Source organism: Aulonocara sp. 'chitande type north' Nkhata Bay, linkage group LG16 (assembly GCF_057382095.1).
Source record: "Aulonocara sp. 'chitande type north' Nkhata Bay isolate Kocher_YH1m ecotype deep benthic linkage group LG16, A_spYH_male_GT1.1, whole genome shotgun sequence".
NCBI lineage: Eukaryota > Metazoa > Chordata > Actinopteri > Cichliformes > Cichlidae > Aulonocara > Aulonocara sp. 'chitande type north' Nkhata Bay.
In genome coordinates this window covers 18,472,362-18,494,682 of record NC_141359.1, presented here as the reverse complement: position 1 = coordinate 18,494,682, position 22,321 = coordinate 18,472,362, and the positions used below count along the sequence as shown (strand labels likewise).

General features: G+C 40.7%; 1 protein-coding gene across 3 annotated transcripts; it reads right to left on the bottom strand.

Moving 5' to 3' along the window:
- Window positions 1–934: 934 nt before the first annotated feature.
- On the bottom strand, window positions 935–21,752 carry LOC147311299 (sentrin-specific protease 7). Of its 3 annotated transcripts, none has more exons than XM_086266729.1 (23): window positions 21,489–21,752; window positions 17,387–17,471; window positions 16,479–16,544; window positions 16,285–16,400; window positions 15,261–15,515; window positions 14,750–14,874; window positions 14,305–14,405; window positions 11,709–12,039; window positions 8,943–9,091; window positions 7,789–7,923; window positions 7,667–7,700; window positions 6,867–7,094; window positions 6,339–6,748; window positions 6,051–6,178; window positions 4,112–4,228; window positions 3,881–3,997; window positions 3,413–3,508; window positions 3,129–3,316; window positions 2,974–3,020; window positions 2,843–2,886; window positions 1,812–1,880; window positions 1,549–1,699; window positions 935–1,465 (listed from the first exon to the last, which is right to left on the bottom strand). In XM_086266729.1, the coding sequence occupies exons 1-23, from the start codon at window positions 21,698–21,700 to the stop codon at window positions 1,310–1,312; spliced, it is 3,360 nt and encodes a 1,119-aa protein (XP_086122855.1). In that variant the 5' UTR covers window positions 21,701–21,752; the 3' UTR covers window positions 935–1,309. The 3 variants fall into 3 exon arrangements, with proteins under 3 accessions (XP_086122855.1, XP_086122852.1, XP_086122854.1); XM_086266726.1 differs by having other exon boundaries at window positions 21,432–21,570; XM_086266728.1 differs by lacking the exon at window positions 16,479–16,544 and having other exon boundaries at window positions 21,432–21,570.
- Between the last annotated feature and the right edge of the window lie 569 nt (window positions 21,753–22,321).

Genomic DNA, 22,321 nt, shown 5'->3' with positions numbered 1-22,321 from the left:
CATCATTTTTTCTACAAGTTTTAATATACAAATGAAACCAAATGTATTTTGGAATCAGTTTCTGTACATTCATCTGACAAAATAAAAAATTTAAAAAAAATCCCAAACAGAACACCATAAAGGTGTTACACAAGAAAACGACAACTGAACAATCTGGCAAAAAGGGAAAACTGAGAACATTAATAAAGGACTGAATGGGTCTTCAGCAGGTCATCGAACGTTACACATGCCAGCGTGTGTGCCCTTAAACTTTTTTTTGCGAGGTGTATTCATGTTAAATTCATAAAGTTATCTATTAACCAGGACTTGAAACTCATTTTGCAGGACAAACCCAGGCAGGATAACAGCACAGGCCAGTGAAGCAATTTGATATGAAAGCAATGGCAATTTTGCACTTAATTCCTTTCCTACTGTGTTTCAAACAAGAACATCTGTTTATTTTTCACAAAGAAAAGAAGAAAAAAATTGGCCGATATATCAGATTAGCAGACTTTTTTCAAATGAAGTATTGGTCGGGCTCTACAGAGAGTCACAGACACACACTGTTATACACACTTTAACTTAATTAGAGAAGTGGGTGACTGCCGGGTCTGTCTGTAGCTGGGAGGGAGAGGCACAGTCCTGTGGTTTCAAATCATATATTTTTCTAATGAAATTCAGTAAGAAAACTCCTGTCTATTAAATACCACACCGACGCTTCTTACATTTTGTCTAAAGTAAATCTCATCTAATAAAACTTTGATACAAAAGAAGGCAACATCAGGGACAACCTGGATAAGAAAAAACACACAACTGAGATCTGAGCTGAACTGAACTGTCAGTCGGATAATACACGAAATGTCTACCGGATGCCAGCAAGCTGAATTCAAACTACAAAAGCTTAAAAGAAACCAAAGATCAAAGCAAGGGGGATCCTAATAGAACTTTAAAAAAATTTAAATATATCACTTTGCAAACTAAGTTTTACCACTGTTATGCTTTCACACATTATCTGCTTGGGCATACTACATAGAAAATTGAATTTTAATATTTCTTTATAAAATAGTTATCAGTATAAAAACAAACAGTAAAAAGTCTGGATTGATTTGTGTGTCTAGATATGCTTTTATTTTTTTTCTGCCCTTTATTTTTAATTAGCCAATTCTTTTATATTCACTAATAGGACCCCCAGGTAGTCAAAGGTTTACATTTTCAAGTTAATGCATAAAATAAAAGAATCTGCTTTAAAAGAAATATTTTCAGTTCACGCTGAAATGACCGTTGCTCAGTATGAGCAGTGATTTTTAATGGCTACAGGAATGTGATGTGCTCAACCGCTCAGCTGCTTTCCTAGTCTATTATCCAGGTTCTGATGTCGGTAAAGGTTAAGTACAAGATCTCGGATTTCATCTCGCTTCCTTCGCACCTGCTGCCGTGAAAACCATTGTTCTAGGTGTAGTGGGAGGTCAAAGTGCACCACGGGGTCCTGAAAGCAGAAGCAGAATTATTTATGCTGTCCTTGAACGCATTATTAGCTAAACTAAATGTGACGTTAAAAAAGTGCTTTACCTTCAAAAAGCACTCAACGTATTGTAGCAGGTAGAGGCCACAGTCGCTGCTGTTATCCTGAAGGGGGACGTGGCAGTGTGAGCTTTTCATCTGATCAGGACCAAAGTCCCTCGGTGACCCACGACGCACCTCCCATTCTGACTGCAAGTATCTGGCAGACAAATGTGTCATTAAAAAAAAATAAAAATACAATAACATTTCACACAGACCCATACCCATGCATACCCAGCTTCAGAATTGTGGGTTTAAGGTGTCATACTTACTCCCGCAACAGTTTGAAGACTCGTTCATGAAGAGAAAGTTTAAGGGAATCCATGATAAGAATACACGGCCTACAGAGAGGACAGACAGCTGCAAGTCAGTGTTTACTTTTATATCAAGCTTTCATTTGTAAAGTCTTTTTGTTCAGATGTGTTTAAATACCCAGAGACCAGGGGGGAAACCACATAAACTTCCAAAACACACAAAGACCATTGCCTCTTTTCCGCAAGTGCCTACTTGGCTCAGCTCAGCTGTAAGGGGTTTTACATTAAGTTGTAGTGCCTTTTTAACCACTGTTGTAAATACATAAATTCCTGCACCATCTCATAGTATAAGAGCCATATCCCTATTATTTAACTGTGTTGTTTATTATTCTGGATTGAACACTGTACTATTTTTACTCTTTATCATGCTGCTGTAGCACAAAAATTTCCCTTGTGGGATCAAAAAGTATCCAACCATCTACCTGGTAGCAGGTATTTATTAGTACCTGCTCAGCCGGGGCTCCAAACAAGCCAAGTCGCTCCAAAGATGTGACATCATACTGCATGCCACCGATTGGTCGGTCAAAGGCATCACTCGATGACTCATGAGACCAACTCCTTCACAAAAATCTAAACCACCATTTTTGAAGCCCAGCAACAAGGGAAACCAACACATTGAGCGGCATGTTGAACTGAACTCAACGGGTTAAATCAGCCAGTGGTGGCTGACCAGTAACTGTCGACGATGCTTATGACTTCATTAGACGTATGTTGGAAGCAGCTTTCTGCTTAAACATATGCGCCTAATACATTTTGGATAGAAGTCATGTCAAGCTACACAAAGCAGATGAGCCTGGCAGGAAGTCACACACAGCCACAATTTAGAGCATTGGGCTGCTTTTCCTAATAAAACACCCCATCTAGACCCACCCTACTAAACCATTATCAGTGCATGAACATAAATGGTGTTAAGAGGTCAGAAAACAGATGATCAGAGGACAAAAGGAGTTTCTTTTTAGAATATGGACTAAAAAGGTGTAAAAACTCACCTTTTGCAAACTGTCTTCTTTTGCCACGTCAGCTCTGTACAACTCTACAAAGACAAAAATAGACTGAGCTGGTTTGCAGGAACAAACAGACACTTTTAAATATTCTTATATGTAACTGAATTATATCTTACTACTGGATTAGGTGGTGAATCTTTGGTGAATTCTTCCTGGGTATTTTCTAAAAGACACGAAACGACACACAATGATTACCTTCACCTTTCTGTCGTCACTGGTATAAACACCACATATAAACACCAAAGACAAAGAAGGCATGAGTCAAAAATACCTGTGTCTGTGTCTATATTGTCACTGCGCATATGTGATTTCTCCACATCATCATTAAAGCTTTTACTTCCTTGCGCATCATCTTGACTCTCAGACTCCTCCGTCACGTCGCTGCTCTTTCCTGTCCAGCCCTCGATTTTAGGCTCACCCAGTCCGGGAAAGCAAATGACAACTAAATACCAGTGAGCTCTAAATGGAGAGAGTCATGTGATGTGTTTAACAGATTTACTGAAAATTAAAAAGAGAAGAAAACTGTGCAAATAACACCTCCTGTGCTGAACTTACTCCTGATTGACAGGTACAAACAAGAAGTCCTTTTTGAAGATGTCGACGTGTCGTGTCCATGTCTTCACGCGTTGGTGCCGCCTCTGTCTCTGACAGCTGAATACAAACAAAAATAAAAACAATAAAAACATTTTTGGAGTCGTGCCTGTAACATGAATCTTGATTACAGGACATATCAGGTCTAAATACATTAAACATGCAATCTATTAAGCATTGCATTTTGGTCTTTGAAGCTTAGATGGTGTAGATGTGGACATCTACACTAATGACCAATGCATCCAACTCAAAAGGTACTGCAGGTTATAATACTGTTTAAGGAGGATGTAGTGTATCTTAAACGGCTGGCAGTTATTGTGCTATCTTGTTAAATCCAGTAAAGCGTAAGAAGGTAAGAACACTTTAAGTGAAGACATTTCACACAATCAGTACACCCCAAAGCAGACTGCAAACTCTATCAGGGTTACTTACGAGTCGCTGTTGCCACCTTCACTGGCATTGTCCCGCCGCGTCAGCTGCTTGTAGAAGAAGCTGCTGAAAATGTGGGAGCGCTCGACCACTGAAGCAGATGCGTTCTGGAGGAGGTATCTGGTTTTAAAAACACAAAAATCAAAAACGATCAATTTAGAAGCATCTCTATCCCAAGACTCAGAATCAATTAATGCCTTTTGTTTAATAAATAAAAAAAATAAAAGTTCATACTTGAGGTAAAAATCAATGATAACATCGTTAAGGTATTTCCCACTGTCAAGGCACTGCAGGTCCTCCATTGTAACAGTGATTCCTCCTTTCATTGGCGGAGGAGGAAACTGGATCAACCTAAGTAAGGAAGCAGGAGATAAGAATGAGCCGTTATTTAGATCATCAGAACTTTTAGGTTATACATATTATTCAAAGTGTTTTTATGAGGATGCACTGATCTCATAAGTCAGATTAGTATTACGATAAATGGGGACCTCATAGTAGTATTAACACCCCAAATAATTTGCAGTTTGTTTATTCATTCACTTTTGTGATTGATTAGTGATTAATCTAAGAATTAAGTTAGTCCAGTCAAAATATTCCCTGCTCTCCTCTTGTCGTTCATAAATATAATCCCAATAAGTTCCTCGCAGTGTGTTACAGCTTGAACATTTTAATCATTTTGCCTCTGGACATCACCACAGTGGATCCGAAATTAAGCAATCACAATGTGATCAAAGTGGAGGCTTAAAATTTATTCGAGGAGCTCAATAAAATATTATTTTAGCAATTTAGGATATTACAACATAGCACAATTTTAAAAGGCTCAGAATTAACTAAGAATTATACTTTGCAGTCAATAGGCATCCCCAGAGGTTCCTCCTTTGAGAAGCTCTGACAGCATTTACTGCAGCTGTGTTCAGCTGTTTGTTTGTGGAGCTCTCTGCTTTCACCAAGTGGAAAATAAGCTTGGGCTGAGATCAGTAGACTGACTTGGCCACTTGAGAACTTTCTGTTCCTTGTTTTCAGGTAGTTTTAGCTTTGTGTTTGGGGTCATTATCCTCTTTAATAAAGGTCATCCAGGTTTCCGGATTTTGACTGCATCCAAGTAGTAAAGCATTTTGCAAAGAATTCATGCTGCTACTTCTATCAGCAGTCACATCATCAATCAGCAACAATGACCCAGTTCCACTCGCAGCCATACATTTCCATGCCATCAGATTGTCTCTACTGTGTTTGACAGATGATGTGGTATGCTTCAGATCACGAGCCCTTCCTTTTGTTCTTCATACTCTTCTCTTCCCATCACTCTGGTTCACGCTCATCTGGACTTAATCTTTCTGCAGAATCCTACTCCACAGCTGGACCAGATGTTTTTTAGATGTTTCTTAGCAAAGTCTAACCAGTTTGTTCTGTTCTTGACCAATACTAGCTGTTTGAATCTTGCTGTAGCCCCTCTGTATTTACTGTCACAAAGGCATCTTTTGATTATAGCCCTTGATGGTGATACAGCTACTTCTTTATAAATATTCCCGAATTTGCTAGATGTGTTGTGAAAGGGTTTTCCTCACCTATGAGAGCTTTACGATCATCCACTTAACCTGTTTTTCATGGTCAACCATGAGTTTTTGGTTTTCCTCAAAAAATAACAAGTAGCAGGCCACAACTATCCACAAAACTGCTCCAACTTCCCTGAATTAACACCTACATCAGCCCATTGAAGACTTCATTCATAGTACACCAAAGTAATGAACAGATAAACAGTTAAATAACACAAAAGTTCCTGGTTTTCCACTATTTATACTGGGTCCAGTTTAAAAATATAAAAAAAAACATTTCTATGAATTAATCAACTCAAATTATAAAATCTATTATAATAATAGGACAGTCTGTATAAGGAACTACCCAAACTTTTCCTGTAACTTTTTAACATTTAGTCTCACTTGTCCGGGCAACTTAAAATCAAAGTACCTGACATACACCTTTAATCACAGCTTAATTGCTGTAGTTCAAATCCTCTGTGTTGGTGTAAAGAAGCAGAAATTATAAAATTTGTGCCACTGTCCAAATACTTAAGGACCTGTCTGTACAAATATTTTAAATATACTGGTGGTCTGTATGAACAGATCTCAAACCTCCACTGATGAATCTCATAAGCATCTTAGCTTAGGCTACTTGCCTGTGAGCCAGACCCTGATGTTTATATTTAGTCCAGCTGGAGCCTGGTTTACACAGTGACACAGAGTAGGATCCTCTGGTTCTACGATGGCACATTGTATACACAGGAGTCGGTTCCTCTTTCTCCTTCTGTGGAGGGAAATGCACATCACAGACCAGTGGCTGTCAGGTGATTGTGAAGTGGGCACAAGCTAAATGTGCAGGCTTGCAAGCTGAGTACCAGTAAAGAAAAAACGGTTTGGGGGGGGGGGGGGTAATACTCTTACTGAACCACCCAGTAGACACTTACATCAGAGGGACATTCAACCCTTTGTTCTTCCTGATCAGGCTTTGGTTTGAGCAAAGGTGCTTCTGTGTCTGGCTCTGGTGCAATCTCTGTCTCTAAAACTGAGTCTGTCTTTTGTGCTGTGGGCTTTTTGTCTTCTTCAGGTTCTGTGTCCGTGTTTGTCACACCCAGCATGGAGAGCAGGAAAGAGTCTAGTCCAGTTCTTCTAATCAGCTCTATGCTATCATCCAGAGAAAGAACAGGAGACAGAACGTCTCCCAACTCACTAAATCTGTCTGTACTGTGCCTTAAATTGGTTTGTTCATTTGCCAGAGTCTTGAGACAGACAATGTCCAGGAGAGAGCGCAAAAAAGCTCCCTCCATTCCCTCCAGAGGTTCTCTCAGAGTCAGCAGGATGAAAGGGCTGGCTTTCCCTATTAAAACAGAGCGCAATATGAAATAATGCTGAATGCTGGCACTATATAACAGAAACCTTCAGCATTTTTAAGTTTAAATGACCAAAACCCTGAACTTGTCATCCAGCAGTCTCACCAGTGTTCACAGCTCCATCTTTTTTGGCCGACAGCAGGCGGAGGTCCTGCTGTACCGAAGCGGCAGCAGTTTCTGACACACAAAATAGCAGCACAGCAGCAGGTGTGGGCTCCTCATCACCCTTAAAGTGCAGCTGTCGTTCTTCCAGTTCCTGTCGCTCCCAAACACTGTACCTCCTCAGCTCCAAACGCTCAAAGGTCAACTTCACCTCCAGCTCCTCACTGGTGTCTGAACACAAGATGCGGTCGTAAGGACAATACATTTTTACAAACAGCTTTACACTTTATTCTTGTTTCTGGTATTTTACAATGTTTGTCTTGTTAAATTGACAAACAGCTTGTATATTTTGTGCAAGTATTTTTAAAGTATAAGGTAACAATTTTGTTCTTGCCTTTTATAAATCTTTTTCTAGCTAAGTAATACTTTTGTTTTTAATGCTTTGGAAAATAATGTTCAACCACTCTTCTTTAATAGAAACAAGGGTTACGCACACAAAGGCAGGCTAAAATGTCATTAAATGAACCCATAAATTGACTGAGTTTTACAGATTCAGAGGTGAAAGTCTACTGGGATCTTGAGGGTTTGACGCATTAGCACAAAGAAGCTAAGCGAAATAAGTGAAAAGCTAAGAGAGGATACTGTGCCAAAACAAAATGAGGTGACTTGTTTTTGTGTCAAAGCTTATACAACCCTGCCCAAAGGCACAAAAAATGATCAGAAAAGCTGATGGAGAGAGGTTCTCTTTAAAAGTTATTAGGAAAAGGAATTACTTAAGATCAAAACATATTTATAAATATTACCTTTGAGTGGGATGATGATTTCTTCCTCCTCTATCTGTGAACAGAGAGAAAGATGCATTAGATTTTCAAATTCTGTGCATGCTTACGGCAAAAAGCCCATCTTTGCATTTCATCAGGGTTACCGCGATGGGTCCATTTGCTTTTCCATGATAAACTCCACAGTGCAGACCACAGAAGGGCAACTCCATGCAGGAATAGTCTATATTGAAACTGGGAGCTGAAGTCACTGGAAGAGTAGTGTTGTGCACAACAAACACCTGCAAAACACAAACAGACACACACATGCAAAGTTTACAGGAAATAGAGCAGGCTGCGAAGCCGCACAACGATGCAAACAGATTAATACACGGTAATGTCAGGATAATAACAGACTACAAAGATAACTAGTGGCATGATTAAAGGGCAGCATGCAGAGGCTATATAAAATTGTTGCTTTGGCACCATCTGGTGGTGGTTAAAAGAATGACATGGCAGTTTGCAGGTATTCCGCTGTCTATTGAAAAATAGCATATCGAGATATTTGTCTTGATATGTTGCTCAAATGAGAAAGAAAGAGAAGACGCAGGAGGTCACCTGGTGGTCTATTCTGCAGGAGTTTGTTCAACCTTTTTGTGGCACTAAATGAAACTGATCTGTGATACTGTGCTACAGCTAAAGAACACACACACACAAATATTCTTACTCACTGCATGCACTGCAAAGCTATTTAAAGCTGAATTCAGTGACTCTTCCTGCCAAAATTTGATGCATGTGTTAAATGCATTGACTATAAACCATTGTTAATGTACCAGGTTTGAAACTCGATGTTCTCCTTATAATGCCACGATCTTACAATGGTGGCAGTTTTTGAAAGCAGCTGTAGAGTGATCTTAGTTCACGTGACTGTGAAATCGATAACATAATGGTTTAGAAAAGAACAAGTTCTTCCTTTTATTATATCCAGACATCCACGTGCATGGCTCCTCTCTCCCTTCATGTCATTGGGTCAGATACAAGACTAAGTGGCTGCCGCACAGGCAAAGTATTGTCTTTTAATTAGCAGTTGGTGACTTGGACACCCTGGGGTGAAGTAAAACCTTAGGCCCCCGGATCATGTCTGTAAAACACCCTTTGTGATGTCATGTTAATCTGGGCATTAGCTCAGCTCAGTTTAGAGGCATGTGCGAGGCTGTTGTCTGCACAATATAAAAAAGGAAAAGAACATATATAAGGGGATTATAAAAACTGAGATCACATATGAAATGTGTTTGTGCTGGACTGAACACACTCTACCAACCTGCATGTCAGCAGTGTGTTGCTGTTTGGCCTCAGCTTCCTGTGACGACTGACCCTTTATTACTGCGTCTTCCACAGCGACCAGTGTGCGGACTTGGCTGCAGCCCCGAGAAACGTCTCCACCCTCCTCATCGTCACTGGACAGCACAACTGAAACACAACCATTAAGACAACATGAGGCCAGAGTGAACCTTTTCTTTGGAATTCTCTAAAAGTACAAAACGCTTGAGGACACATAAGCCCCTATCTGATACTGTATAATGGAAATGTAATGGGCTTTAAAGCCACAGTGAGGACAGTAGTAATCCAGGAAAAGGCACGTGGGTAAGCTAAACAGTGAAAACATTGTAGCTGCTAATTGTATTTTCACGTGCTCCCGGATGGCCCCTTTTCCTGCGTCAGTCTTCAGTGTGTTCATGTGCCTCATAAACATAGAAAGAACATGGATACTACAGAGAAGTTGTATTTTAGTGTTTAAGGCATTAAAATAACAGCTTGTTAACTTGATAAATAAGTAAGTCCTCAGGGTAGCTGACATCTTTGACATTTTTAGTAACTTTCCTCTACTCCCTCTTCACCCACGACTGCAGACCTGCTGATGGTTCCAACACCATCATTAAGTTTGCAGATGACACCACGGTGATTGGCCTCATCAGTGACAACGATGAGGCCGCCTACAGGGAGGAGGTGGATCGTCTGGCTGAGTGGTGCGACACAAACAACCTGCTGCTTAACACCGAGAAGACCAAGGAGCTCATCGTGGACTACAGGAGGAATGCTGACCCACATCCACCCATCCACATTAAGGGGACGGCTGTGGAGCGTGTGAGCAGCTTCAAGTTCCTGGGAGTCCACATCTCCGAGGATCTCACCTGGACGACCAACTGCTCCAAGCTGGTCAAGAAGGCTCACCAGCGCCTCTTCTTCTTGAGGACCCTGAGGAAGAACCACCTGTCCTCAGACATCCTGGTGAACTTCTATCGTTGCACCATCGAGAGCATCCTGACCAACTGTATAACAGTCTGGTACGGGAACTGCTCTGCCTCGGACCGGAAGGCGTTGCAGAGGGTCGTGAAAACTGCCCAGCGCATCGCCGGAGCACCACTTCCTGCCATAAAAGACATCTACAGGAAGCGGTGTCTGAAAAGGGCTGGGAAAATCATCAAAGACCCCAGTCACCCATCACATGGACTCTTCACCCTCCTGCCCTCTGGGAGGCGCCACAGGAGCCTCCGGACTAAGACCACCAGGTACCGGAACAGCTTCTTCCCCACAGCTGTCAGACTCCTGAACTCTGCCTCCTGACATCTGACCCACGTTAACTCATGGACTGAACATACACACCCCCACAATGGACAACTGTACCCTCAAACACACAATAATAACATGGAGTGAACCACCACTCACAACCACTAGCACTTTATATAGCCTCTGTAGAAATTATCCACACCCTCACTTACCTTAACTGCACTACTGTATAGCCCTGTGTAAACAATCATTCTGTACATACGATAATTTTTAACCCTACAACTGTTTACAACTTGCATAGTTCCCATTTCTGTATAGCTGTATATCTCAGATTCCTGTAAAGTTATTTATTTCATATTCTGTATAGTTTTTCATATTTATATCCTGTCCATATCCTGTACATAGCTTGTACTCACTACAGCCTGTACATACTTATAGTTATAGAATATTCACAACATACTTCATACCGTGTACATTATAACATAATAGACCCATTTCTGTAATATACTTACATATCTATATTATTGCTAATATATATTGTAATATATCTATATCACTAAGCACTTCTGGATGGATGCAAACTGCATTTCGTTGCCCTGTACCTGTGCATGTGCAATGACAATAAAGTTTAATTCTATTCTATTCTATTCTAACTTTTCAAACTAATTTTGGTGAATGTATGCAAAAAGCAACTAATGGTTACAACCTAATAACATCCTGCTTCACACTCAAAAGAATCAGCTGAATTGGTTCAGGCATCAGACTCCTAGGATGCCTCCTAGTAGGGATGGACCCCAAAACCTGGTTTTGAATGAACCCTGGGAAAAAAATTATTAAAAAAACTGGAGAATCAATAAGCACCAAAATTATCAGTACTGCTTTCAGCCGTGGAGAAATAAAAAAGAAAGAAATTACATGTATTTATTGCTACATAAACAAAGTTATCATTTACATTTTATCTGACCACCATTACTGATTAAGAGATTAGTTTAAGATGCATTTAACTAGTCCAACAGATAGCGCCCTCTGTGTCACACATACGCACACACAAATCCTGGTCTTTGTGAAGAGGGCTGAGAGAATTAAACGCTCAAAAGTATAGCTGTACTTTGTTAGAGTGAAACGGTTCGTCACCACAAATGCAGGTCTTTTAATCTGTTAAAACAATCAGCAAAAGCCTATTTCTCCATCACATGCTGTAAATAGGCAGTAGCTTTCTCTCTCATAATCGGGAATATTGGTTGTGCAACTTTTCTGACTAAGAGCCGCTTATAACATGTATGACTTAGTAACACACTTTATTTTGATGGCCGCTATTTCAAGGTGAGTCAATTTCAAAGTCACTGAGCAGATGCAGCACAATTAATTACTGAAGTTTTGTTTAAATGAGGCCCTCTCACACACACACAAACGCACACGCACACACACACACACAGACTGGTATTCATTTGCCAGGTTCTGGCCTGCTCAGACACACTCAGCAGTGGACTGAAGCCACACGTTTGTTGGGTGTACTCACTGGGCTCAGAGGGACTGATCTGATTCCCGTTGTCCTGTGTGGATGATAGGCTTTGTCTTGGGCTGCCAGTAAAATCTTCGCGTTCCAAATCAGGGTTGATGACTGGGACAAGAACTTCTGTTCCATTGTCTTCACCCACCGTGAACTGCACTATGCAATGCTCCAAGCTCTCCAAATCACCATCCTCTCTACTGTCCTCGTGACAAATGGGTGCAGAGAATGCTCCTCCATCTCTTCCATCTTCTTCTGTGAGCTGAAGAACGCTCTCGCGGTTGCGTTTGGGGCTCTCCGTTCCATTGCATTGGGACGCCGAATCCCTTCTTTTCCTCTTCTATCACACAACATAAAGTATAATGTATCACTTCTGCTGTTTACTGAGCACACAGCATAAACTGAAAGATCACAGAGCCATTTTTAGAATACAGTAAAACAAAATAAATTTTTAATCTCACTTTTTAGACACGGAATAACAACTGCTGAGTAGGGGTGCAACGATACACAAAATTCACGGTTCGGTTCGGTTCGATACTTTGGTGTCACGGTTCGATATTTTTTCGATACAAAAAAAATGTTCATGCCTTTTTAATTTGTCATTTATTAAAATTATAAATATATATTTTAACTCAAAAGTACAGTTTTTAAATTTAACCCTAACCCTTGTGCGTGTTTTTTATTTTGACAGCGAATACGCACCTGCGGACCACTTATGTGCAGCCCTGGTTATTTAGCTCGTCATATTGCAGCCACAGAAATTCTTTTGTCCATGAAACCATAAAGCTGCACTTTCTTTTTGCCTTATAGTCTGATTTGTCATAACTTCTCCGTTTTGTGGTAAGCTTTTCTTTGGCTGTCACTTCTTCACCCTGACCTGTCTTATTTGGCTCAGCAGAACTAAAATATATATCTGTCTGTGAAGGTTCTCAGTCATCCAGGTCATCATAGTCAAATATATATCCTGCTGCTTTTACACACGCACTCACATAAGCTCAGCGATTCTCTGCGCGATCAACCTCTCACATGTTTAAGCTGCGGGAGATTTCACTTGTCATGTTTGCATAGTAAGCTAACGATTAATAAGACGATGTCAGAGGAATTGGTGCACAAATTATCATCACTCACAGATCAGTGCTGTTGCTCTCTATACACAGTTCGCACGATTGCAAAGTGAAAGCAAAAAAACAAGCGCAAATTCAAACGCGATTTCAATATGTCACATATTGACAGTGGCTCACCGATGCCAATGACATAATTACCCAGCTACATTTCTGAAAGAATGCAAAAGCATTGACATATATTTTTCCTTCCTACAATAGCCTGACGGGCAGGGAAGAGATAGATTTTGGTAGCCCGACTGAAAAAAAATCGCTAGCTCCAGGACGTCGGGCTAGCGATATTGCAAGCCCTGTATCTGATTGAGGAATCACTCATCTTTGGAAAAGAGAGTTTACTACAGAGAAATGTCTCTTTCCAAAATAAAAGCTATACTATCCGCTTCTTCTGGGCTATATTCTCAGCAGCATAAGGAGAATCATGTGCTAACAGCTGTCTAAATGACTCGGCTAAAGTTAGTAGCATGCTTGTTGTTTTTGTCTTTGCACTAGGATGATGTCGGCGTAAATGTGCAGTCATATTCGTTGTGTTCCCACTAGTGCTTTCAGGTTAATCTCGTTGAAATGACCTTAACGCCACAACACGGCAAATCTCCGTTAACGAGCTACCGCCGATCGCCCCGTGCATGGGGCTAGACGGCCAACACGTTAACGAGCTAACTGCGCTAACACACTAGTTCCCACCCATGTAATTGAGCATTGCATGGCACATCCAACATACTGTTTTACTTTAGTCCATGACTCGCTTACCTTCAGGGTCATACGTGACATGAAAACCAAAATAATTCCAAACGCGAGATCTGAATGAGGGTGGGGGAGGTGCCCTGCGCTCTTCCTTCTGTCTATGCTGTCTGTGTTGAGGCAGGTTACTCGTTTCCCAGCTTTTGTTCTAATCTAGTTAACTGTAGCACTAAATTCACTAAAACGATACAGGGGTGGAATTCATGCAGTAACTCTTAGGCTCAGGTCACAACATGCTAACATGTACTGGGAAGTAAGATGTGCCCCGTCACTTTATCTCCTGAAAAAGTTCCTTATATCACTGAATCTCTTAAATTCAAAGAGGAAGTGAGCTTCTGTCTCAACCTAATCTGTCCAACAGTCACATTTTCTATTGGTTTGCCAACACCTTTTCTCTTGTCACCTGCCAGTTCTTGATCACTGAGCCTGCAGTTGGTTAGGACGCGTCTCTACTTTTTATCTCTAACTTTAGAGCCAGAATCTCCCCACACATGATCTCAATTGTTATGGCCAGGAAGTATGCCAATCAACTTTGGCTTTCAGTTTCTGTTTTTCCAGTGTTTCAGACTCTGACTGCTTGCGTGGAAAGGACTCAAAGCCTTATTCAAAGCACAAGGCTGACAAGAAAATTTGCTACCATGTTTGCATAGTCTGGTGCACACCTGCTAAGCTCTCCGGGGATTGGTTAAGTTTAATCAAGGTTGATTGTTCCTGGTTTCATTTTGAGTTTTAAAAGTGGTACTCACCAGACTAGGCTGTGCATCTTTTTCTGAATCAGTCCACCTGTCTTTGATGTCACAGGACACTATATCCTCAGCAGGCTCCCAGCTCAAAGACAACCCACAGTCTGCATGACAAACATATAAAGTTAAAATACACTCATACACCACTGACAACCTATGAATGGAATTCCCTGTCCTCAAAGCAGGTCAAAAACAGGAAAACGATTACTAAACTTTAAACACTGATAAGTAAACAGAGTAACATGTGATGTCCTTTGCTCTATATAACTTTTGTTTTTTTTAAAGCTACTCTGGAAATAAGACCAGCGGTGGATGGAACGGTAATGTCTCGAGTACACGATTTATTCACAGTTAAATCCAACATTGTCTTTATGACAACAAAGTCAGTCACAAAAGAGCGCCAGCAGCATTAAACCAACAACTGCATCAACTCTTCATGTTTACCCACCTACAACTTCAGCAAATCTGTCATCTTCTGTGTTGTCCTTGCCTATTATCACCTCCTCGATATCTTTGCTTTCTTCTTTGTCCTCTTGGTTGTCAACATTTTGTGGTCTTCTTCTAAGGCTCAACCTGTGGAGAAAAAGACGGGAAAAGATGTTCTGATTATGCTGTACAGTTTATTCCTATTTTTAGCAAACTGTTAAAAATTGGGCGTTTCCATTCAGGTCTGGGTTGAAAAAAAAAAGTATGCTGGCTTTAGTGTAAAGTGTGTTGTATGTAAATATGTTTCCCCAATTAAAATGAGCTACTGCAGATTCTACAAGCCTCTAAAGATGTAAAATTAATGAAAGTGGCCAGAAAGACATACACTTTTTAACTTACTTTCCCCCCCCTTCGTCTTATTGGGTTGGTCGGTGTTTACCAGAACTTACTGCTCGTAAGGATATTTGAGAGAGACCGACTGCTTCATCTAACTAATAGTCCTTCACATTACTTCTTTTACAATGCTATCCCACCTTTGGGAGGTTGGAGTGACAGTCCTCTGGTTGCGCTTGGGTGTCACACTCTTGCTCCTGTTATTCCTGGCTTCCCTCTGACTGGATCTAGTGTCTCTGTAGGTCGGTGTTTCCTCTCTACACTGACCGCTCTCCCTCCGCCTGCTTGGCGTTTGTCCTCTGTTCTTCGCACTATGAGTCTTTTTTGTCCTTTCCATATACTCCATGCCGAATTTTGTCTTCAGGACATCTGTCAGGATCAGAAGAGGCTTCCTCCTGTGGGAGAAAGCAGAGAATCGTTGATTCACAACCTTCCTCGAACGACGTCTTCTCCGCATATTGTTCCCATCAAGCCCACTGAGGTATTCAGGCTTAAAACTCATCTATCTCTGCACGTGAGACTTTATGTGTGCCAGCTGATCAACAGGGTGCGGTCTAATGGTGTAGATAAGTCACATGTGCAGAAATGATAAGCTTGGCTTTGAGTCATGGTGTTTGCAATGTTTCCTTTATGGACCGCAACTCTGACCACTGTGCAAAATTTATAAAATATATACAGAAAAGGCAAATATGCCTGGGTGGCCCAAACAGGCATTTTAATGGACGTATACTAACTGTGCAGCACCTGTCTTAAAGAACAATGACCACCTCCATCTATTTAATTTATCAGCACTCTTTACCCTTCTTCTCCCATTTCTGTTGCTCCTGCAAGTGCTCTGCAGAGAAATGATATTACTCTAATTTTGAAGAAATACTGCAGTGACACTTTTTTATTTTTGTTGTCCTGGAGTAATGAAGGTTAGATTAAGAGAGACCTTGGAGAACTTCATTATTAATTGTGAGCGCCCCATTTTGTGAATGCTTAAGACTGCAAAAAAAAATTTTATTTTTTATTTTTTATTTTTTATTTTTTACAGAGAACATAAGCGCAGTACGCTTCAGTGTAGACAACAGCACATATTTATGAGTTTTAAATCATAAGCAGATATTTTAGTCCGCAGTTTAAAAAAGTCAAATCATCACACGACACTTCTTGCCTCCTTACCTGTCCATGTCCAGTGCGATCATAGCTGCATGGCTGTGATCAAACTTCGTGGATCCGTTTTTATGCGGTGACTTGCGATTTCTGAATTTGCAATCTGCAAACGCAGTCCAGGAAACCTTTCAAAGAGGAGGCAGACACTGTTAGTTATAAGAATAACCCAGAATAACCATGTTAGCATAAAGATAACGCTGTACCTGTCTTTCTAATTTTCCATACTCTGATGAAAGACATGTCATGGGAATTCTGAGTGGATTTTCCATCTAAAATTAATATGGTTATTAGTGACCATGCTTGTATAAAACACATTGCAATGCAATAAACAAAAGCGCAAGATTTCTTTCACACAACTAAGGAAATATGCTAAGCTTGTTGCATGCAGTTGCAACTGTCAGACCAGCTGCTGTTAAAGCGGTGTGTATAAGCTAGCGTCTATAATTCCAGTTCAAATACAATGATGGGTAGCAGTCAAAGCTCCCTAACCCATGAATTGTTGGACGAGTCAGCTGACACCTATTTAAAAATGTTGACTCTCGGGCAAAAAGACCTGCATTGTCCACTTTCAGCTGTTTCTCAAGAAGCATCTGTTGCTTCTCGTTTTGTCATTGTAAACTAAATCTAGACTTCTGTTAGGAGAACTTAGCATTGTGGTATCTTAAGAGGTGTTATTTTTGCTAGTTTTCTGATATTTTACAAACACCAGCAATGAATAAGTTCACCGAAGACATAATCAGCAGCTTCAGTGGGAGTCAAAGTAACTCTTAGTTGCAATCCTTGTAACAGCTTTTAAGCGTTGATTATGCAAGGAAATCCACTAAGTACAGCTCCCTATCCTCAATCAGTCAGGTCTCCAGCCCTTACTAGGAAGAGAGTGGGCTCACTGATTATCAGACTGACAAGAGCAAACATGTGAGAAAGTAAAAGAATCCCAATTTGCAACGTGCTTGTGATCAGCAAAGGATATGAATGCAGCAATGAAGCCATCAGCACCACAGGATTGGGCCAAGAGGAAATACAATTAAAACGGCACACTCACACAAGCTCACAAGAATGAATGGATGAAATGGAAAGTGGGTATTTCATAAAACATAGGTGATATATATACCAGGTTATCCTTGCCCACTGTAAATGGAATAGTTAAGGCTCTCCTTTGCTCCATCATGGTCCACGGGTAAGGCACAGCAACAAGACTGCAAGAAGCAAACAAAAAGACAAATGTGAAAAAAGCCATATAGTGTGCCATCATTATTATTATTATTATCATCATCAAGAACAGTAGCATGTAAAATGGCCTGCATGTGAATGTGAAAATGGTATAAATCTAACAAACAACAAGTTTTGTTGGAAGAAAAACTCCAACTGGGTGGCTCAGTCAAATAACTTCCAAAAGATGGACATGCTAACAGATTCCTGCCAAATGTTAATAAAATTTAGACAAATGTGATAAAACAGAGAAAAATGTGCGTAATGGGAAGACTAATGACTTCCTAAAACAGGAAATACTTGCTGACATATAGTTTTATGACCTATAGTTAGCTGTGAGACAAATATTAACACAGGAATACAACATAACTGCTTCCTCTTGGGATATGTTTTCTGAACATTGAAACAAAACACATTTTCCAGTTTTTATGGAATATTTTATGAACAAAAATGACTGAGCCTGATTTAATGAAACGTGACATAACACTGTGTTTTTTTTATTTGCTCAGACAAAAACATCAGTACTTCATGACTTGTTGTGGTCACGCACACATGGTTAAATAAACAGCAGTTAATCAGCTTGTGTTTAAAAAAAAGAAAAAAGAAAAGAAAAATGAGGGGGAACATGGCAAACCACACATTCAGCTAAACACTCAAACATTATTAAAACTGAATAATAACCCCAGAACATTACCACAATAAGCTTTCTTTAAAAATAAATAAATAAATTGAGTAATACATTCATTCCCCGGACACTTTATTAGATACACTTTGTTACTATCAGGTTGGACCCCCACGTCAGAACTGTATTAATTCTCCATGGCATAGATTCAACAAGTTGCTGGAAATATTCCTCAGAGATTTTGGTCCACATTGACATAAAAGCCTCACACAGTTGCTGCAAATTTAATAACTTCGCATCCACAACCCACAGGTGGTCTATCGACTGAGATCTGATAAACTCATTGTCAAGTTCAAGAAACCAGCTGGAGAAGATTTGACCTGTGTGCAGGGCTCTAGAGTGCGACCAAATTTCTCCATGGTGCGACTAATAAAAAATACTTGGTTGCACCGGTGCGACCAAGTATTTTCTCGGAAAAAAAAGTTTCAGCAACCCTGAAAGTCTCCGTGTGTTCAACAACAGACACACATTATGCCCATGTCGTGTTCTAAACCAATCAGAGATACTCAGAGGCGGGGACCTCTGTGATTGGCCGTGGTCCAGATATTCCTGCAGACCTACTTGTGTTTACGTTTGAAAGTGCGGGCAGATAGAGAAGGGTGAGTAGCCCAGGTCAGAAGTGTATGAAGTTGGTATTGAGAAAATATGAAAAGAAAAATTGATAACTTTTTCGTTAAGTTAAGGCCTGATCAGTCCAAAGTTCTGAGCCAGCGCTCTGACACGGAGCCATCAACCTCTCCGTTTTTGTCAAACACTGGTCCGGAGACGGCATCAGAAAATGAGCCACATACGATCGACTCCCAGCCGGAGTCCACTGAAAGTAAAAGTGAGAAAATGTATAGATTTCGAATCGAGTGGCTTGACCAGTTTCCCTGGCTAAGATACAGCCAAGCTGACAATATGATGCACTGCATTTATTGTCGCGAGTGTGGAAAGACCATGGCCGGCAACACAGCATTTGTCACTGGTGCTAATACGTTTCGAATTGAAACGCTGAAAAAGCATACAGCATCGAGAAGACACATTATATGCCGCGATAAATGCTCTGCCAAAATGTCCCCGCTCCTCACTGCCTTTCAGCGGCAGGCAGGAGTAAACAGGTCATCGGAGGAGGCCGAGATGATCATTAAGTTTAACATCGCCTACAATATTGCAAAAGAAGAAGTTCCGTTTACTAAGTTCAAGTCAGAAATAACTCTTCACAGGAAAAATGGCTTGGACATAAACCCCACATACAGCAATGATGTTGCGTGCGCCCAGTTTATAGGCGTAATCGCTGACACACTGAAAAAAAAGACGTTAGTGGAAATTGCGAACAGTACATACATGGCCTTCCTGATCGATGGAGACACAGAGATCGCTACAAAAGAATGTGTCATTGTGTACGCTCGTATCTTGCAAAAAGGAAGACCAGCGAATATACTGATTGGACACATTGAGGTCCAGCATGCCCATGCCCAAGGTAAGCCATGTCATGTCACGTAGCCTATGTATATGATTAATAATATTACGTCGTGTTACTGAATTAACCATATCTAGCATGTTCTTATCATTGAAAATTAAACATAGCAATAATACATGAATATAGAAACTCAAACTGAAAAAGACTGCATTGTAAACTCTTGATCTGAGAGGTAAATGGTTTTTTTTTTCATTTGTTTAGGAATTTATGCTGCCTCAAAGAAAGCATTTGCTGCTCTTGGGGACCAGTGCAGTAACTGGTTGGATAAAATCATTGCTATGGGGGCTGATGGAGCTGCTGTTAATTTGGGCAGCAAAGGGGGTGTCAAGTTAATCATTTTGAAAGGTTGTTAGTTAATCATTTACAAATAAAAAAAAAACGTGAACATGTAAAACTGCGGTGTTAAGTAATGCAGTTAAAAAATTTGGGTACGCCTAACTTTTGTGCTTGTACGCCTAAATTTTGTGCTGGTGCGCCTAAATTTTATTTTTAGGCGCACCAGTGCAACCATGGCAAAAAGTTAGTCTAGAGCCCTGCCTGTGTGACATAGTGCGCTTTCCTGCTAGAACCAAACCTGAGATGATGTTTACACTCTGGTCATAAAGGGATGGACGTGGCGAGCAATTCTCAGGTAGGCTGTAATGTTTAAACGGTGCTCAGTTGGTACTAAAGGACCTTAAGTGTGCAAGAAAATATCCCCACACTATTACACTTCCACCACATGCTTTCATGTTGTTTACCTTAAATTATAATGCTACTAACAAAATGTTGCAGCAGAAACCAGACCAGAATCGGACAATAGAGATTGGACGATTCCGGTGAGCCTGTGCACAATGTGGCCTCAGTTTCCTGTTCTTAACTGCCACTCCGCTGTAGTCTTCTGCTGCACCTTTGTTCCTTATTCTGATGCTCAGAGTTTGAACAGGTCCTCTTGGCCATATCTACATGCCTCAAATTGATGCCATGTAATTGGCTGTATTTGTTTTGAGTTGAACGGGTGTACCTAATAAAATGGTCAATGGGCATATATCATTATGCATCTGACATAAATGTCTCTCAGAGTGTGTCAGACTGCAGAATATTGCAGATACATTGCCCACGTTGTTATCCTGGCCAGCGTATCACAAAAGTATGAGTATTTCCAGGGTATTTCCAGGGTTTGAAGTCAGTTAACTGACTTCAAACCCTGGAAAAAGTATTATTCAGTAAATAAACCCTCTCCAAAAGGAAACTACATCACATGTTGCTGTAAAAGGGGAAAAAGGCACTTGGCAGACCACACGAATTGCTGCCAAACATGATCAAAAGAAAATGTACTTCCTATATGTTTAAACTCACATGCATTTCCTATTTTGCATCAACCACCATCGACAGATCTTATGAAGTTAAATGAATTATAAATCAGTTTCTTTGTGGACTCTCATAAGCCAAAATGATGAAATGCAAACTCAGAAATATATATAAAACTCAGTGTTGTGACTGTAACAGTACCGACTTGCAGCTAACCATAAGCGACCGACACTGCCAGTTCAGCAAGCAACACTCCAGCTTTCTTTTGTAATTGAAGCTGATGTTTAGCGCACATGCTGCTCCCAATCCAAACAGCCAACCTTTATTATGGTTGTAACACGGCACATTGTAACCTCGGAGGTCACCGTGCAGACCTCGTGTTTATTTATGTTTATTTTCTCTGCCTGAACACACCAGAAAGATTAAATCTGATTAGCTCTCGGCTACAGCTAGCAGCGTTAAAGCTATGGCTTACCCATGATGCTAGAAACACGCAGGAAAGCTAAAGCTTACCCCAGGCCACAGCCGCTCGCAAGTGCAACGCACAGTATCAGGAAACTGGAAACCTACTTTCCCACGGACGTGTACACCTGCACCTTACAGTCACAGAAGGCACACATTTTCCACAGTCCGATAGTGTACCCAACGGGCGCTGCAATATTCCTTAGGAACATCCGGTGAAACCCGGAAGTGCATCCAGAGCAAAACAAGAGCGTGAAGAGCAGTTTGTTCCCAGGCGGTGTTGTAGCGCCGGTGTTCTGAGCGGGCTGAGACCAGGGCATTTGCCCGGTGGGGCGCTCATGATTTTTCGTTTTTATGGGCCGATGGGGGTTTATTTCTTTTTTTTTTTAACGATATAAATGAATGGTGGTGGATTGGCCAGTTGGTCATGATCGAATCTGGGCTTGACCAGTTACAGCAGAGGAGGTCGAACCTTAAAGTTGAGGTGAAAAGGAACGGGATTTCATAACTACTTAAGCTAGAAAGTTACTAATTCAATCATGAAACTGATCAATGATCAGCTGATCGGCTTTTCTCTCTGCGCCAGAAAGAGGGAACCAGCCGATGTAGCGCTAAACAACAGCAGCACGTTTAAGCTTGATCAGCTGTCGGTAGAATTTATTTAATGTTAATTTCTAGTATCAGCTGATGTTTGTTGGAGCCACAGCTGTAAAGCTGCTGGCCATGATATCGGTTTGGATATGTGGTGAGAGGGAAACATGAAGATGAAACCAGGAGATGTCCTTACTGAATCATCAGAGCTGAACAGGTGATGGAGAAACAGGTTTACCTTTTAGGTGACATGAATGAGTTGAAGGGAAGAAATGAACTGTTTCTGAGAGACAAATAACACCAGGATCCATACTTTTCTTTCTTATTCTCATTTAAAATGTCTAGTTTTT

Bases quoted from the DNA above. Each gene is read 5' to 3' on its own strand.
- LOC147311299 (XM_086266729.1), bottom strand. From the start codon at position 21,700: ATGCCCTGGTCTCAGCCCGCTCAGAACACCGGCGCTACAACACCGCCT. The intron at 14,875-15,260 runs GTGGGATAGCAT...TTTTCTCCACAG, and splicing joins GTCACTCCAACCTCCCAAAG to GTTGAGCCTTAGAAGAAGAC. The intron at 4,229-6,050 runs GCAAGTAGCCTA...TTCCTTACTTAG, and splicing joins CATCAGGGTCTGGCTCACAG to GTTGATCCAGTTTCCTCCTC.